The sequence below is a fragment of the Equus asinus genome, chromosome X (genome assembly GCF_041296235.1).
Source record: "Equus asinus isolate D_3611 breed Donkey chromosome X, EquAss-T2T_v2, whole genome shotgun sequence".
Taxonomy (NCBI): Eukaryota; Metazoa; Chordata; class Mammalia; order Perissodactyla; family Equidae; genus Equus; species Equus asinus.
This window is the reverse complement of record NC_091820.1, coordinates 17,212,881-17,231,415: the sequence shown is the minus strand read 5'-3', so window position 1 is coordinate 17,231,415 and position 18,535 is coordinate 17,212,881. Positions and strand designations below refer to the sequence as shown.

Below are 18,535 nucleotides of genomic sequence, written 5' to 3'. Positions count from 1 at the left end.
TCCAAAGGGTGGTTAACTATTCCCATGATCGCACGGTGTCCAAGTGGTGAGGCCAAAAGCCCAGCCTCCTTCCAGGCCCGCTCCTACTTCCCAGACCCTGAGGTTTCCAGAGCTCATGCCCTCAACTTGATTCCCGGCTCCCTCTGGTCTGCCTCCCCTACCACACTCCCTATCTACCGTCCAGGTTAGAGTCCACCCCTACCCGCTGCCATCTCTCCCTTTCCAAGATCTGCACTCTTGGCCCCCCAAAGCTGCTGGTAGACCCATGTGCAGCTCCCTGCAAGGGGCAGCATAACCGCAGCATCATTTCTCCAAAACCCAGGGCTCTGATGTCAGAACCTCTGAGCAAGGCTGGGGTTGTGCAGTTTCCCTTCACACATAAACCAGCTTCCTGGTTTTCTTGATAGACTCCTAAACCTAAAGGAGGAAGAAAGGGGGGCCGGCCCCATGGCCAAGTGGTTGAGTTCGTGTGCATTCCGCTTCTGCAGCCCAGGGTTTCGCCAGTTTGGATCCTGGGCGTGGACATAGCACCGCTCATCAGGCCACGTTGAGGCGGCAGCCCATGTGGCACAACTAGAAGGACCCACAACTAAAATATACAACTATGTACTGGGGGGATTTGGGGAGAACAAGGAGGAAAAAAAGAGGAAGAAAGGGAAACTGGACTCCAATACAGTTTAAAGTCATTCAAGTATCTACTTTAAAAATCCGCTCAGATGTCCTAACCTTGACAGTGGTGGTGGTTACACGACTGTACGCACTGGCTACAATTCAGCACTGTAAGCTAAAATTTACTCTATGCAAAATCCATCTGCCTTGGTGCTCTAGTGGTAAAGACCGGGTGCTCTCACCACCACGGACCAGGTTCACTTCCCGGTCAGGGAACCACATCACCCAACTGTCGGTTGTCAGATTGTGGTGGCTGCATGTTGCTGTGACACTGAAAGTTATGCCACCTGTATTTCAAATACCTGCAGGGTCACCCATGGGAGACAGGTTTCAGCAGAGCTTCCAGACCAAGACAGACTACGAAGAAGGACTGACCACCCACTTCTGAAAAAACTGGCATGAAAACCCTGTGAATAGCAGTGGAGCATTGTCTGATAGAGCGCTGGAAGGTGAGAGGATGGCGCAAAAAGACCGGAAAGGGTTCTGCTCTGCTGTGCACAGGGGCACTAGGAGTCAGAATCGAGTCAACAGCACTAACAACAAAAAATACATTAAGTTAAAAAAAAATCTGTTCCAGAGTTACCACCACCCCTAGCATAACCCCTGTGAGAATAACAAAATAGTATAGCATTCCTCTTGGGCTCCCTGCTCCCTCTCACCAGAGCTGGCAACCGCCTGAGGGTTTGAGGATATCTTTTCAACTCACTCTGGATATGCTAGGTGCAATCTAAAACATGCAGTATTGACAGGCAGCAACTCCAGATTACTGAAATCAAGTGATAAACAGAAAAAGTCTTCATATTTCACAATCAAAAAGAGCTTAAGACTTAAAATTTTAAAAAATCGTAACATAATTTTAAATTTGACAGAGAGTCTGTACATCAGAAAACTTCTCAGACATTCAGAAGCCTAATGAATTTCCAGGGATTAAAGTGAAGGTCAAGCAGGTGGTTCCTCGGCCTGTCTTACCTCAACTGCTTAGTTTTATATTCCCACGTCCAGCCCTTTTTACAAGAGCTGCAAAATGATTAATCTCATCACACAAAACCCAAGCCGACAGGAATGTTCAGAGCAGCATGATTCACGATCGTCAAAAAGTGAAAACATCCCAACAGCCCATTAAGTTATAAATGGATAAGCAAAATGTGGTATATCCCTACCAGGGACCATTATTCAGCCATAGAAGGGATGCAGTACTGATTCATGCTACCACATGGATGACCCTTGAAGACATCAGGCTAAGTGAAAGAAGCCAGTCACAAAGGACCACATTTTTTTTTTTTAAAGACTTTTATTTTTCCTTTTTCTCTCAAAGCCCCCCGGTACATAGTTGTGTATTTTCAGTTGTGGGTCCTTCTAGTTGTGGCGTGTGGGACGCCACCTCAGCATGGCCCGATGAGCAGTGCCATGTCCGCACCCAGGATTCAAACTGGTAAAACCCTGGGCCGCCGAAGCGCAGCGCACGAACCAAACCACTTGGCCATGAGTCTGGCCCCCAGGACCACAGTTTATATGCTTCTATTGACATGAAATGGCCAGAAAAGGCAAATCCCTAGAGAACGGCTAAAGGTTACAGGGTTTCTTTCTGGAGTGATAAAAATGCTCTAAAATTGTGGTGATAGTCGCACAACTCTGTGACTACACTGAAAACCAATGAATTGTATACTTTAAATAGGGGAACTGTATGGCACATGAGTAATATCTCAATAAAGCTGTCCAAAAACCCCAAACAAGCTGCACTTTTAGATTGGCAGTTACTGTGAGGTAATCGGAGAGAAACTTTCAGAAGTCGGTTTCTACCCTTCAATCAACCATAAGACAGGCCCTAAGCACCAGGTTAAAGGGGCTGCAAGGATGGTCTTCTCTACCCATCCCTACTAGTCACCACCCATCACAGAATAGCTAGTGTCTGAACGGTTGTTGTGTGCAGGCACTGTCCCCAGGCACCGGAGATGGCTTTCCTTCCACTAAAGCGTGCCTGCAGCCAGTCTCAGTGCCTTTGTTCAATCACAGCAGCAAGGTACAGCGTGGGGACTACAGTTATTAATACTGTATATTTAAAAGAGTTGCTAGGGGAGTGGATCTTAAAAGTTCTCATCACAAGAAAAAAATGTGTAAATATGTGGTGATGGGGTGTTAACTAGATTTATTGTGATTTCACAATATATACATATATTGAACCATTATGTTGTACACCTGAAACTAATGTTATATGTAACGTTATCAATTATACCTTAATAAAAAAACAAGTAAGTCACAGCTGCGAGGTGGGGCTGCAAAATACAGAAAGGGACAAAGACAATTTGGAGGGCTTATTTTCAGAGCATAGTTTGATATTCATATAGAAACCAAACCAGGAAAAATTAACTCCAGAAAGAAAGAAAGAAAAAGACCTGCTCAAGTTGTATTGAAGGCCACACAACACAAAAATAACACCCAAGTTCTTTTCATGCAAATGGGCGTTAAGGAAAACCATATGAGATTGTTTACAGTACCAGCCACAATGACTATTTCTTAAAACATTAAGATCCACTTAGTATACTGTAAAACGTGTTGCTAATTATTTCACTGCCCTGTCTTCCCTTTCCCACTGCAGGAGAGAGCAGTGAAAGGGGCATTTCCCACGGACACGTGGGCCCAGCTCCCATCGTCCCAACACCTGCTGGAAAGGGGGCAGAAGCCCCGCTCTACTTTAAAATAACACCATCGCAGGTCCTCCATGAGCCAATCTCCTTACAAAATTGAAAGCGGGCTTAGCAAAAAATAACTTATAAGATACAATCATAATCCCTCTTTAGTCTGGAACCCAAAAACTAATGCAATTATTTTACCCTCTTCTCCTGGTAAGCCTGTTTCCCCACAAGACTAGCAGAGTCTAAAAGGAGCCACAACCCACAAGCCTGGTTGGCACAGGGAGGGTGGCACCTCCACGGAGCTGTCACGTGGCTCCAACTCTCCCATCCTTACATTCTGACTTAGCTCACATGAGAGGCCAACCAAGAGTTATAAAATAAGGCACAGAAAGGGGAAATTAGGCAAAAGCCTGGCTTTCATTTGGGGCAAAGGTGACACTGTTAGTTTGTGGTCATGAGACACCGAACACTGGGCCACTTGCCTGTCCAGGAAGGAATCATCAGAGGAACACAGGCATCCTACAAGGCCATGGGCTTGAGAAACGTGTTTTCAAAGGAGCAAAGCGGGCTGGAGCTGTGGAAGAGAGCAAGAAGGGAAGACAGCCAAGGCAGAGGACACAGAGATGAGGTCAGGACCACAAAGAGCCCTCTCTGGGGGCTGCGCTCAACCCAACAGGAAGAGAAAGCTGAAGGAAGCAAAACCAGGCCCAGCAGCAGCATAAACAAGGACAAGCAAGGTGGCAAGAGGGGACTTGAGGGGTTTGAGGTTAAAGGACAAGAGAAGACTTAAGGCATCCGGACGAGGAAGAATGAGCAGCCCTTCCCTTATGTTTAGTCCAAAACCGCTGTCTACAGTCCACCATGAAGCCTGGAAAGGGCCCCAGTCGCCACCTGCCACTTCTCCCTTATCTCAGAGCAGCGGGAGGAAAAGAGGCTACAGGCTGGCCCCAAGTCAGAGGGCAACGGGTCCCTTCAGCTCCACCCTGAAGGAGAACAAGATTTTTTTTCCCAAAGCAGAAACTGTGAGATCGCCACCTTCATTATCCAGGAAGGATGAAATATGCTTTCCGAGTGCTTCAGCAATAATATGAATATCCAGCTTTCTTCCCACTAACTTTAGGTGGGCAGAATCCCTTACCAATCAGACCTACCACCATTTCTGTTTCTAAAAAGAATTCTAGGATTTCTGGCTGAGCTTCTATGCCAGGCTGCAAATCAACAATGAAACAGCATTGCCAGAAATAAAGCAGTCTGGACTTTGTGATGTCAAAAATCACATTTGTACCAGAGCTGTCCCTGAGGTGGCCCCGGCACCCTCCCTTCCTCTGGCTTTGGCCAGGGCAGAATCAGCAGAAAACCACTCAGGTCTGCCCCCTTCAGAATGGACTACCAAGAAGATTACTCAGCACCTGGGAGGTGCTGGGAAAGTGCATGCGACTGGAGAATAGTACAGAGACTAGAAAGACAAAGGGCACAAGTCAGAACTCCCCAGACACGGTGAGGGGCATGTGCTATGATGGATTCCAGATGAGGAAAAGGCCATGTGGGGGGCCTGGGAATCTGTACTTGTAGATTTTTCCAGATGGCTCTGAAGCAAGCCACTGGACTTAGATGGTCTAAAGGCAAGGGTGGGCAAGCTTGTTCTGTAAATATCATACTTAGCTGGAAGACTACAAAAAGAGGCCAGAGGAGCAGGATTTGGGGCTCAAGGGCCTTAGTTTGTTGACCCCTGGGGTCTGAGGTCCTTTCCAGCTCTAAATGCTTAACTGACAGGGACACTCAGCTGTAATTCTACAACCTGAATTTCCAGAAGTGACATTCTTAGAATTCGAGACTAGAATAATCTGAGGAATATTTCCTACATTCAAGTTGGCAACTTACTAAATGTGGAAAAAAATAACAGCTAATAACCTATATAACTAGGATCCCTGCTTTTCAAGGAATACATGGAAGTAACTAACATTAGCAGCTAACAGAAACAACCTCACACTAGAGAATGAGAACATTAAGAGTACCAGTCTCCATTTTAAAGTCTCAAATCACTAATCTATGCTTCCACTTCAAGACCCTAGAAAAAGAGAAAAATAAACCCAAAGTAAGCAGAAGGAAGAGAATAAGGATAACAGCAGAAATCAATGAAATTGACAACAGAAAAACTATAGGGGAAAAAAAAATCAATGAAGCAAAAAGCTATTTCTTTGAAAAGATCAATAGGATAGACAAACTCTAGCAAGACTGACAAAGAAAAAAAAAAGACACAGACTGCCAGTATGAGGAATAAAACAAGAGATATCATTACAGACCCTGCAGATACCAAAAGGGTAACAAGGGAATCCTATAAACAACTCCACACACATAAATTTGACAACTTAAAAAGGAAATGAGCCAATTTCTCAAAAACACAAACTACCACAACTCACCAATATGAAATAGATAATCTGAATAGCCCTATAACTATTAAGGAAATTGAATCCGTAATGTTAAAAACTCCAAGAAAAAAAAAAAATTTGAAGCCCAGATGATTTCACTGGAGAATTCTACCAAACATTTAAAGAATTAATACCAAATCTACATAATCTCTTCCAGAAAATAGAAAAGGAGGGAATGCCTCACAATTCATATACCAAAACAGACAAAGACCTACAGGCCAGACCAATATCCCTCATGAAGAGAAACACAAAAATCCTTAATAAATCCTTAAACTCCTTAATAAGAATTCAGCATTATATAAAAATAATTATATACCCAGGACCAAGTGGGATTTATTCCAGGTATACAAGGCTGGTTCAAGGTTTGAAAAAAAAAAATGAAAGTGATTCACCACATTAACAGGCTAAAGAAAAATCGATACAGAAAGCGTTTGACAAATTCAACACCCATTCAAAATAAACACACAGAAAACTGAGAATGGAAAAACTTCCACAGCTTGATAAAGAGCAACTACAAAAAAACTACAGCTAGCATCATACTTAATGGTAAGATTAAATGCTATTAATGAAAGTGTAGACAGCTCAATAAGGCAGAGAAGGGTCAAGAACTTGCCCACCGTCACACAGCTAATAAGTGGTAGAGCCAGGATTTAAACTCAAGCAGTCAGCCTCCAAAATCCAGTGCTTCTTCATCATGACATTATGTTGCCTTCCTTAGTTACAGATGCAACAAGAATAAGCCATTTGTCCCATACACCAAATCATCACGAGTGGTTATCTACTTGTGATAGGATTACAGATCTGGGTTCCCCCTTTCTTCATATTTCCCTACAACCCACACATGGTCTAAAATGAGCAAATAACTTTTAAAACAAAAACATATGTAAAAAGACAAATGCATAAACCATTCCTTGAACAGCTCCTGCAGTTTAAGTAGAGCCAGATCCTTTATTCAAAGAAAAACAAATACACACAGGAACTCTGTTAAGAATTTAACATTCACAAAATGCTTTTTAAAAAAAGTTTTATCTTCTCGCACCTCATACCAAAGGGAATAAGTTGATGGTAAGCTCTTTCCTGTCTCCAACCTAAACAAACCCCATCAAATTCTTGGATAGACAGGCCCATGATCCTCTTCCTCAAAACCCCAGAACCAGCTGGGCCCGAGATGCAGTATTACGCAGTTCAAAGATTCAGGGTTAAACCATTTATTAAACCTACACCATTACTGTTTCCCAAAGCGTGATCCACAGCACACGTCCTGAAAAATACTCTGTAAGAAAAAGGGTCCCATAAATAAGTCCTGGGGATGTAATGTACAACATAGTAACTATAGTTAATAATACTGTATTACATATTTGAAAATTGTTAAGAAAACAGATTTCAAAAGTTCTCATCAGAGGAAAAAAAAATTTTGTAACTGTATGGTGACGGATGTTAACTAGATTTACCGTGGTGATCATTTCGCAATGTATACAAATATCGAACTGTTACGTTCTACACCTAAAACTAATGTTATACATCAATTACACCTCAATAGAAAAAAAAAAGGGTTCCATGCTGAAGCAAGCTCGAGATATTCTATATTCACCTCTAGGAATTCAGAATGTCAATTAGCATACCGTGGTCTTGCCTGACTGCTAAGATCTGCAGTCCTCTGGAAGAGACAATTTGGCCTTAAATATAACCACGTCCTAGAAATTGCTCAGGATTCTCACTGAAGAAATTTCCATTCTAGGGAAAACAGAATCACGCAACACAAACTCATGGAAGTGATATCTTAGAAATCAAAGTGTCCTTTAAAAATTCTGCTTTAATAACTTAAAGAGGTCCTCTAAATAAAGTAAGACCAACCTTCAAATCACATGCCAACTCATTATTTTCTGCCTCTTCTTTTGCCAGTAGAACTTTCCTTATCTTTCAGTAAGTTAAATTCACACCTCTTTATAACTGAGCATCTTTATCCACTGGCACAACTTCAAAGTTCTCAGCCCTAAGTACTGCAATTAGTGTTAAATGTTTTATGTATCATCTGACACTCTTCCAAACATTTTATTGGACATCCCACCCAACAACACAGTGTGTGGGATTTTCGTATCATTAGCGCCTTCGTGCAGAGGCTGAAATGAAGGTGTATGTGAAACTACCCAGAGGGTTAAGTCAGCTCAGGAATCTAGAACATGCTATGGGCTCTTTCCAGCTCCTTTTGAGTTTGTGGTTTAGCACATAAATGCATTTGATCACAAGTATGGCCACCAGCTCAGTGGCTCCTTCCGGAACACAGATGATAGTATCAGTTTAATGAAATCCAGGCCCACCACAACTTAGGGCCCCAGAGTTGTTTTTCCTGGGGTCTGGAAAAGTGCCTAGTTGTAAGGGTTTAAAAGAGCATTTGTGCAATGGTTTACATACTTGGTTTGCAGATTCAATTGAGGAGGTTTCCCGACTTTTCAAAAGAACTGAGCCTGTAATTAAACTACCATGAAATGGTGGTTGGAGCCGCAGCTCACACCAGCAGGCTTAGGTTACAACTGCACTGAAATGGTGGATTACAACACCTGGAATATGTGTGACTCCAAAAACAAAACTCAACTCAATAATTGTTTCACTGAACACATTTTTAAACAGACACCCAACTACAATCCAGCAGCATTCTAACTAATCCTTACCTGCCAAGGCTTAGTATAACTACTGTGGTCTCAATTCAAATTATAAAGCCCCTAATTCCAAATCCGACCCAGGTATCAAGTCTAACACCAACAGCTTTAACCCTTCAAAGCTATGAGAGACCAAAGCACTTCCGTCTATCTCCCAAGAAGTAGCAGAGGCCCATTCAAATACCACCAATTTCATTACACAATTAAGAGGATGCAAAGAAAATTCCAAATGGGTAAGTCCTTCACTGCAAAACAAAACTGGCTTTCCCCCCTCAAAAAACACAAGACAAATTGTTTACCAGTTAGTTATTAAACTGGAAAACACCCTCCTTAAGAAACATCACATGCAGGGCTTTGAAAAAGTACCTCTCCTGTTAACTGGGGCGGGGATCTTTCCTAATGCCTGGATTCGAGTCAATTTCTTAAACAGCTGTTGGCCCTTCCAAAGCATTTAAAACAACAGAGAACTACCAAAGAGCTAGAGGAGGCTTCTTGATGAAAAGCACAAACAAATTTCACCATACACCACCTCTACAGGTTTAAACTATACCCTAAAAAGATTATGGTTTATACAATTTAATGGCAAGCTCACAAAACTAATTCCCAGCAATGTGCAATTATTCAGCCTAGAGTCAAATAGAGCATGATCAGTGCAATTAAGAATCTTTTGCAGAGTTGGAGGAAAGGGAGTTTAAAAACAAAATTCCAACAAAGCAAAGGAGCATGCCAAAAGGCGGCAGACTCCAACAAGGGAGCTCCCCCAAGCAGTCCATGCATTTTCAAACACAATTAAGGTCTGAGAGAACATCTATGTAAAGGACCAAAAATGCCTTCCCCCAAGCTATTCGATTCTGAGTCCAGGTGCCTCCTGGCTACTTGGAAGCACAAGGAGCGTGAGACTCAAGTGTGGATTGGAGGAGGGAGAACTGGGTAGAAATGGAAGTTGGAAGGACTGATAAGAAGTTCCGACTTTATCCATTGGGTAAGGAGGACCCAGAGGAGGGTTTTAAAACTGGGAAAAGGGACAGGGATCTGTTGAGTTCCTAATAATCGAGCCCTTCCCCAAAATGCAGACAAAATAGGGAGACTGTGGCCAAGAATCGCAGCCAGGAAAAAGGTGAGCAAGGACTTTGAGAGTGTAGCTAGTAGGTCCACAGGACTTAATGACTTGCGGATGGGGGGGTGCCCCCAAGGTTTCTGATACAAGGGTTTTTTGTTTCTAATGAGGATCCTATTATAGCAGTTCTCATGCTTAATCAGCATCAGAATTACTGGGAGGAAGCTGGTTAAAAATGCAAATTCCAGGGACTCTCCCCCTCAAAGACTGTGATTCAGTCAATCCAGAGCAGGGCCCAAGCATGCATTTTCCCACTCCCAGTCTTCAGCACCCCCAAGGCTTCATTGTTAGAGCAGGCGTGCGGGGAGGGGGGTGTTGTTGTTTATCATAATGGTGGGTAAAGTGTGATGATACAAGGGATAAGATAATGCTGAGGAGGTAGGAGGGAAGGCTCTTTCCACTCTTGAACAAAACAACAAAAAAGCTAGATCAATCAAAACTGGATTGTTCAGGTTTTATGCTTATAGCTTTTTAAAACATACAAAGACGATATGCTTCCACCAGAAAGCACCTCAATAAATCCAGGGGAGAGTGGGAGCTTGGTAGATGAGCCAACGGTTCAGGAAATCAGGGAGGGAGGGTCACGGAGCCACAGGCGCAGATGGCTACGAAATGCCGGCCCAGCCCTCTGCTCCTAACCAACCCCACTGCAAACCTCGGAGACAGATAAGGCCCCGTCCTCCCTCCCTGCGTAATGGAGACTTCCAAAAAGAACTAGGGAACTGTTGAGAATTTGTCATCTAGATCATTGCAATGGCCTAGTGAGCCCTTACACCAGGGATTCTCGACCTCAGCACTAATGGCATTTGGGGCTGGCTGTACTGTAAGGGGCCGTCCCGTGCACTGCAGGATGTTTTGCAGTATCCCTGGCCTCCTAGATGATAGTAGCACCTCCTCAGTTGTGACAACCAAAAATGTCTCCAGATAGTTGCGGGGAGAAGGAGACAGGGCTGGTGCGAATCACTGCCTTAAAGAGGCTTCACGGTTGTGAAATTAACAAAGGCCTTGGAATCAAACAGACATGACTTTGAATCCCAGCTACCCCTCGTCTAAAGTGAAAAACTTCAACCGGCCTATTTATTCATCTCTAAAATGGGGATAACAGGCCCTACCATAGGGTTGTTGTGAGGATTAGTAAAATAAAGCATAATGTAAAATGAAGCGTAATGCGCTGAGGCCAATGCCTAGCCCAGGAGGCAATTCATAAATACTGGCTTTTATGTTTTCAAAGAGATGTTTTGAAGAGGAACTAAGGACATTTGTTTACAGCTCCCGCCTTGAGTAGAAAGCTGCTACTCCAAAAAGAAACAATATACAGAAATGGCAGTCCCAGTTCTCTCTCCAGCTCCTAGGGGGTCTGAACCTCGGGGGGGATGGCCGGGTCCACAGATTCCCAAGGGGTCGGTGTATACAATTCAGGGAGGCTGTGAACTTGGAAAAAAACACATATCCTTATTTTCACTAATTGAAATTTGGCATTTTCTCCAGTTATGCTTGTAAAACCACACATTATCAACTATACCTGACCACTATCACCACTAAAATCACAGCCGAAATAGATTTTCTTGGCTCTACTTCGAAATTATGGACGTTATTAGGCCTGCTGCTAGCTTGTGTTTTTTTGGTAAGATTTTATTTTTCCTTTTTCTCCCCAAAGCCCCCAGTACATAGTTGTGTATTTTTAGTTGTGGGTCCTTCTAGATGTGGCATGTGGGATGCCACCTCAGATCCGCCTGATGAGTGGTGCCATGTCCGCACCCAGGATTCGAACCGGTGAAACCCTGGGCCGCCACAGCACAGCGTGTGAACTTAACCACTCGGCCCCGGGGCCAGCCCCTCGCTTGTGTTATTTAACGTGTAACTAAAGCAGCACATATTATTATGTCACATATTTCGGGTTTATTTTTTAAATTTTATTTTAAATGATTGGGTTATTTTATGCATTTAAAATTCTTATTTTGAGAAGAGCTCCACAGGCTTCCCTGATGAAGGTCAAAGACACAGAAGAACCCCTCCCTAAACCTTTTCGGTTAAGCCCATAATTCCGAAGCAGCCTTCTGTTCTTAGTTTATTCAAGATTTTTGTTATAAAACTAATTTGTGAATTCGAGTGCCACAAGTCCCTTTGTTTCCCTACATAAACTATAAATCAGGGGTCCAAAAGACGGACATAATAGCATCAGCCAGGTTTCCCCACAAAGGACCCATGCCCTTAATTCTAAAAGTAAACGTGTGCCTCGTTTTCCCATGGTGGACTTTAACTAGCTTTCCACCTTTACCATAACATTAATCGGGTCTACTTAACCAGCACTGGGTCCAGGATACAGACCCCGGAGGTCTGCCTTCAAAGATGCTCCCAGACCAAGGGAAGAAATGGACATCAAAAGGAGGATTGCTAGACCTTTCCAGGGCTGACTGGTCAGCTAGAGGCTGTTTGCTCTAACAGGGTAGGCAGAGGCCATGTGTACCTCACCTCTGTAACCAGGCACGCTTGCTGCCTACCGTACATGAGTAGGAACAAACCATGCGTCCTCCACCAGCCCAGAGATGCTTAAACTACACAAACATGGGAAATGCTTATTCTTGTTAGCTTCGGGCTGAGAAATCACACAATTTTCTGGGCTCAAGAGTCCTCAGAGTACAATACTTCACTTACAAGATGACCAAAGATGAAATTTTTTTCTTTTAGCAAAAGTTAACATTTCCTGGGTTACCTCATCAGCCAGAGCATGAAACCGGCACCACCAGATCCAACCTATAATTGCCCTTAGTGGCCCAGTGGCTGCTGGGCACTAGCTGGCTTGCACTGGTAACTAAGTTCTACGGAATCGCAACATAATAACATAACTAAGTGTTTCAAGTTTAATTCCACTAAAATCACATCATGGAACTGGAGCCTTTGGAAGGATTACTGACAAATGGGAAAAAGAACAGGAATCCAGGCTCCATAGGCATTTGACTCACTCTTGAGTCACATCCAAAACTCCCATGCCAAGAGTAATGCCTTTTGACTCATTATTATTAAAATAATGTTTTTGGAGACCTCACAGGTGGTAGATCTCTCACCAAGCACTCCTTAAACTTAGAAGATCCTAGTCTAGCCAGATCCCCTTATTTTACAAGGGTGGATACCTACTGACAGCAAAGGGACACGCCTCCCCCCAAGCCCAAATCAAGTGATGGGGAATGCGGGGAGAATCAAAGCTCTCTGACTCCCAAAATACTTCTGTAGGGACCAAGATATACCACAAATGCGTACACACATCCCCCTCCCTAAGATGCTTTCTACAATCTTCTTCACCTTGCCATCAAATCTTTCTCATCTTTAAGATTAATAGGCTGGGAATGAAGAATAACTGGCTGGGAATTCTCCTCAATCTTTACTTTCTCTTTGCACAACTCTCAATTATTTAAATGCTACTTCCACACCTTGTCAATTCAGAAGCTGCCAGTTTCTCCTGCTCCCTTCCAAAATGCATCCATGGTTCTCTCTCCCTTTTTGGCCAGTGTCAGCCCAAAGTGTTCAAGTTCTCTCACATTTTCTTCATGCAGTTAAGTGAAGGTTTTCCCCCACATTTACAACAGAACACAGAAGCAGCCCATTGGGTGCCATCATTTCAACAGGTACCACCTGAATAAAGCTGAAAGCTGTTTAAGGCTTCAGCCAAGGACACTCAGACTGACGAAAGTGCCAGAACCTTCCAGCCTCATCCAGAGATTACCCTCCTTAGGGCCTAGAAAAGCCATGAACAAGTACAGGTGCACATTCACAGATGCTTATCACCAGGGACACTTCCTAGACGCACCTCTTAGCAGCTAGGTGACCTTGAACCATTATTTCTTCCTCAAGCCTCACCCCCCTCACTTCTAAATGGAGTATGCTAGAACGTTCGCTAATCACTAAGCCCTAAAGCCGGCCAGGTAATAATTACTCAACAAAACCTTAGGCATCTCACGACCCACCAGCTGCACACCCCAATCACCATTTTATCTCCTGACTCTTCCCAGCAGTCTCCCTTTCCTCCATCCTCAACTAAGAAATGTGGGAACAAAAAAATGCTTTGTCTGCTCCAAGTCACTTCCAACTACCCAAATACACTGATACTACTTAACCTCGTAGTGTTTTACAGCAACTCCCTTAACACTAAAAGCCCTATGAAGTGTACACGGTCCTTCCTCTTTTTTTTTTTTTTTTACCACAGGGAAGATGAGGCTCAGAAAGGATGAGAAATAGGGCCAAAGTCACATGCAGAGCCAATCGAGAGAGAGAAATCCTCAGTCTCTATTAAATCTTGTGCCTTCGGAGATCCTTTCAATTGGGGGGAGAAAATGCAAACCGAGTACTTAGAAGCTGAAAAAAAAAGAGACAAAGTGAGGAAGTCAATGTTTTAAATGGTAACAGAAAAGGGTGATCCATCCAATTCGAGGGAAAAATGAACAAAATAGGGATGAGACGCTCCAAGTGGGACGCACGGGAAGCGCAGATTCAAGTCTGCAGCACTCACAGGTCTAAACCCCACCAGAAAAAAGACGGGCCGTCCTCCCCCTTCCCCCGTTAGAAGCACCCAGAGAAAGCGTGCACAACACCGCTCCCCTTCACAGCGCCTGCACACGGCTCCCACTCGGCCGGCCCTCTGTTCTGCTCGGCGCGCAGCCCTCCGAGCCTCCCCGACTCGGGGAGCTCTAGTTCCCGCGCCCAGACCTCAGCCCCCCCATAAGCATCAGTGTTTCCTTTCCCGTCCCCGGCCCTTTCCGGGGGATCCGTCTCCTACGCAGGCGGCCAAGAATCCTGCAAGCCCGGCGCCGTCCTTCCCCAGCCCGAGCGCCCACGCGGGGAGCCCCCGCCCTCGGGGGGACTCGCCCGCCGCGGAGAACTGGAGAGGTCACGCGGACGGCGCGCGCCCTGGCCCGGCCCGTCCCTGCCCCACGGGGGCCCGCGGCCGTGGCGGGGGCTCCTCCCGCGCCCGGCGGCGCGAAGGGGACCCCGGCGGGGGCGGCCGAGCCCGCGTGGAGCTCCGGGGGACGGCCCAGGCCCCGAAGGGCGGCTCGGCCACGGGGCTGGGGGGGTTGGCAGTCGCAGCCCCTCCAGGCCCCGCGCGGCGGCCGGGACGGAGCCGCGCGTGAGCTGGCGCGCGGCCTCCCCGGGAGGCCGGGGCACGCGGCGCTGCAGCCCGGGAGACGCCGTGGCCGCGCGGGCCGTCCGCATTGTTCGGCCCGCGGCGCGCGCCCCGCCCGGCCCCCGTGGGCCCCAGCCCGCCGGGCAGGTGGCGGCGCGCGCCCTCACCTTTGGCGCCGAGCATGAAGTCGAGCGTGCTGTGCCGTGCTGCTGCCATAGTGAGGCGAGGCCCTGTGCCATGCCTGGCGAGGCAGCCGCGGGAGACGGGGGCCGCACGGCGTGTCAGGCTGCGGCGGCGGGGAGGGCGCCGCGCCGGGGGGAGGCCGGGCGGCGGTGGGAGGGACCGCCGGGAGCGACTCGGGGCGCGGGGCGGGGTCGGCCCGCCTCCGGGACGGAGGAAGCGAGGACGCCTGCAGCCCCGAACTCAGCGCGCAGGGTGGAAGGCCTCGCGAATGTAATGGTGGAGACGTGGGCGCCGCTCTCCCCGGCGTGCGTCACCGAGGGCCGCGCCCCGCGCCGGGGATCGGGCGGGCTCCCGCCGGCCGAGAGGGCACCTTAGGTTTAAACCGCGTGGCACGCCTTCCGGGGGGGCCGACCCCCACGCTTCCCCCAGACCATCCCCCAAGCCAAGCCCCTCTTGCTTCCTGGCCAAGTCGGGAAAATAACATGCGAGGATCCACCCTGTAGTCTAAAAGTACTGCCGCCTTTTCCTTAACTCTTCAAATGCTACAGATAAACCCATTAGAATTATTACCATTATTAGCAAGGGTCTCCTTTGCATTTTAGGACCGAATAGAAAGCTCTTAGGTATTTAATTACCTACGTTTTCACGCCGAATGGGAATAGGGGAAAGCAAGCGAGAGGCTAGCGCTGTTAATATTGCCTGTGGGAAATGACAGATTCTAGAGTTGCTCCTCCATCACTGATGCCTCTATTAGTGGCAGTGAACCTTTCTGCTGTGGGCTTGTCTGACTTTGGGGGTAGGGCTGGTGTTCAACAAGATGTGGCAAAGGAGAGAACGTCAGAGTCTGCACTAAAGCCCTCCTTTATTACACTGACGGTGTCACTGGGCAAGTGCCTCCATCATCCCATCAGTCTTCGGCGCCGCCTCGGCGTTCAGAAGCTCCACAGGAATTACTGAACTGGCTGGGTAAAGGTTAGATCAGTGAATTCATGCACCTCCACAAAAGCAGGAAGAACCTAGATAATAAATTCCTCTCTCCCGCAGGGAGTCCCTAGTGGCTGTTTGACCGAGTCCTTCACCTTTCTACAAGAACTGGGACATGTCTTCGCAAGTGTTCTTCAATCAACCATTCTGTTATGAACGGGATCCCCTTTATAGAACCTGCATTAGGCCACCTCTTTATTGCTCCACATGTGTTGCTTTCTTCTGTGGATCCCAGTTCTCAATTTCGTTAGCTATTCTTCTATCTCAGCCTTCGGTCTCTATACTTCAGCCTGCAGCTCCTGCTTTCTTCAGGGATGTTCTCCAATTCTGGCCGTTCCTCTGGAGTCAGGTCACTGGGAAGACAGTTGTCCTCCTCTGCCACGTTGCAGGGACAGTAGGGCTCCACAGGTCCTGTGTGACTCTCCATGCTCAGCAGTAGGGTGGGCCTCTTGGGCACATAGCCTGTGCAGTGGCACAGGGCCTCACACTGAAGGGCCCTGCGCTTGGTTTAATTCTCTGTGTTGCTATCTTGAAATTCTTAATAATTTTTGAACAAGGGGCCCCATGTTTTCGTTTGGCAATGGATCTGCAAATTATGTAGCCAATCCTGTCCAGCAGCTTGTGTCCTATAGTGCAGGTGGCCTAGTGGCAACAACCACCACTCACCTCGGGCTCCGGCTCCTGCTTGACTCAGGCTTGAAATGGCATCCCCAGCGCTAGTGCCTCCCCTTACTTCTACAAGGTACAAAATAGAGATGAAATCCCTGAGATGCTTTGCCATTAACTAATCAGGTAGCCACAACAAAAGTGGAGTTTAGCAAAAATGTTTCATGATGTTAGCACAACATCAGAGGTAAATGGGCCTCAATATGGAACCGACATTGTTGGGGTAATTTTACAAGTTATTGTAAGGATGTTCTTAATGCATGTATTACCTACCAATGACACAAGATTATTAAAGGTAGGACATGGACAGGAACCAAGGGCTATGAGTACCTATATGGATTCTGGAATATATTCTCATTGCTTGGGTCTTATAATGTAGGCCCCCCTTATAATTCAAGGCCTGTTACAGGGTCAATAATCATTACGTTTGTCAGGATTGCTCCTGTTACAGTTGACCACTGTATCCTGTGCAGCTGTTGTCGCATCAGAGAATTCAGCAACTGATCCTGCAAGAAAAAAGCAGGAGAGATTTACCCAACTACAGCCTGCATTCTGGAAACAACCTCCTAATCAACAAAATCTTGGTGATGGTAAAAATGTGAGTATCATGGATTATTGTCCTCTGGCCTGACCTCATCTGCTCTTGGCCAAAAAGGAGGCCTGAGACAGAGGACCAGCCCCTGCCATCTGGTCTGGGAGCTGGCCGGGCAATCTCCTGTTGAACACAGACAATTCCCCAGAACACCAACATCAGACAAGGCCACTCTGTGACCAGGATGGCACAAGACAAAGACAAGACTGCTCTGAACTCAGAGAACACGTGAACTTGTCCTTACAACAAATGTCACCAAACACCCCCTAGTCCTGGCTAAGATGAGTGACTGCTGCTTCTTTACCAGTGGTCTTCCCTGCTTCTCCACGAGATTTATTGAGACCATCCATCGAGTTACCCCTGCTTCCTGACAGCATCCAGTCCAGAGCAATGCCCAGCTGCCTTACATGCTCCCCAAAAGCCCCTGCCACAGGCCCCAGTCCTCTGTGTGGACCTTCCTGACACCCTCTTGCTACGATGCCCACAGTTCCGCCAGGGTGTGCGTTCTCCCTCACTGCAGGAAGAAACCAGCTTGTTCCACTCCAGGTGTATTCCTTGGAGGGTATGGCTGGAGGCAGTGATACTAGTGACAATAAGATGAAGTCAACGCTGAGAGTGAAAAGCCGTAGGTGACCCTCTTAGCAAAATGCTACTTAGTGTTACATATTACTCTTATCCAAAACATGTTCACATTGGCCCACCTGCTTATTCGCAATCAGGCCAACTTGGACATCTGCAACAGTTTTCATAAACTTGGAGGAAGGGCCACACTGTCTGCCCCACACAGTTAGCAACAGTAACTACTCACTGGGAAGAAGGAAGTTGAAAACGGAAAAGAGCTCTCTGTTCAAAAGGAGGTGGTGGTGGTGGTGGCAGTGGCAGCGGCCGCGGCTGCGGCGTGGCAACAGGGTGCTAACTGAAAGCCCCCCAGGGCTGTAAGAACCCAGAGGCCACCTATGGTGCTGCTGTCCTAAACCTTCCTTGTGAAGAGAGGTGGGGGCAGGGGCTGGCAGCCCTTAGCAGCTGCACCTGCCGTCAAAGCCGGTAGCCTTTTGTTTGTTTTGCTTTTTGCTTTTTCACCAGTTCACTTGGGACCCTTCGAGACATGCCGCCTCCCTGCCCCCTGTGTGCAGCTGTGGTGAAATCACTTCCTCTCAACAAAACTCAGCCTTAGCTATTAGGGTTAGAATGGCTGACAGAAATCTGGATGGCTCCCCTGCAATTTTTGAGATGAATATGAGCCTTACCCAGCTGGTTAAATACGATTTCAATTTCTGATTAAAAAGAGTGCATAACCAAGAGGGGCCTGGAATCTTCGACACAGTGAGTCTCAACTTTGGCTGCACATTGGAATCACCTGGGGAGCTTTAAAACCAACTGCTGCTGCTGCCTGGGCCCCCACCCAGGTGCAGCCCTGGCATTGGGATTGTTAAAAAATAAATAAATAAAAACCCAGGAGATTCCAACGTAGAGCCGTGCATGCCACTGC

At 46.7% G+C, this 18,535-nt stretch overlaps 1 protein-coding gene across 1 annotated transcript in view; it reads right to left on the bottom strand.

The window, feature by feature from the left end:
* SMS (spermine synthase) overlaps positions 1–15,303 on the bottom strand; it is a 44,784-nt gene extending 29,481 nt beyond the window's left edge. Inside the window, exon 1 of the mRNA XM_044763489.2 lies at positions 14,789–15,303. Coding sequence (XP_044619424.1) covers positions 14,789–14,837 — 49 coding nt within the window. The 5' untranslated portion in view covers positions 14,838–15,303. The remainder of the gene's footprint in view (positions 1–14,788) is intronic.
* Between the last annotated feature and the right edge of the window lie 3,232 nt (positions 15,304–18,535).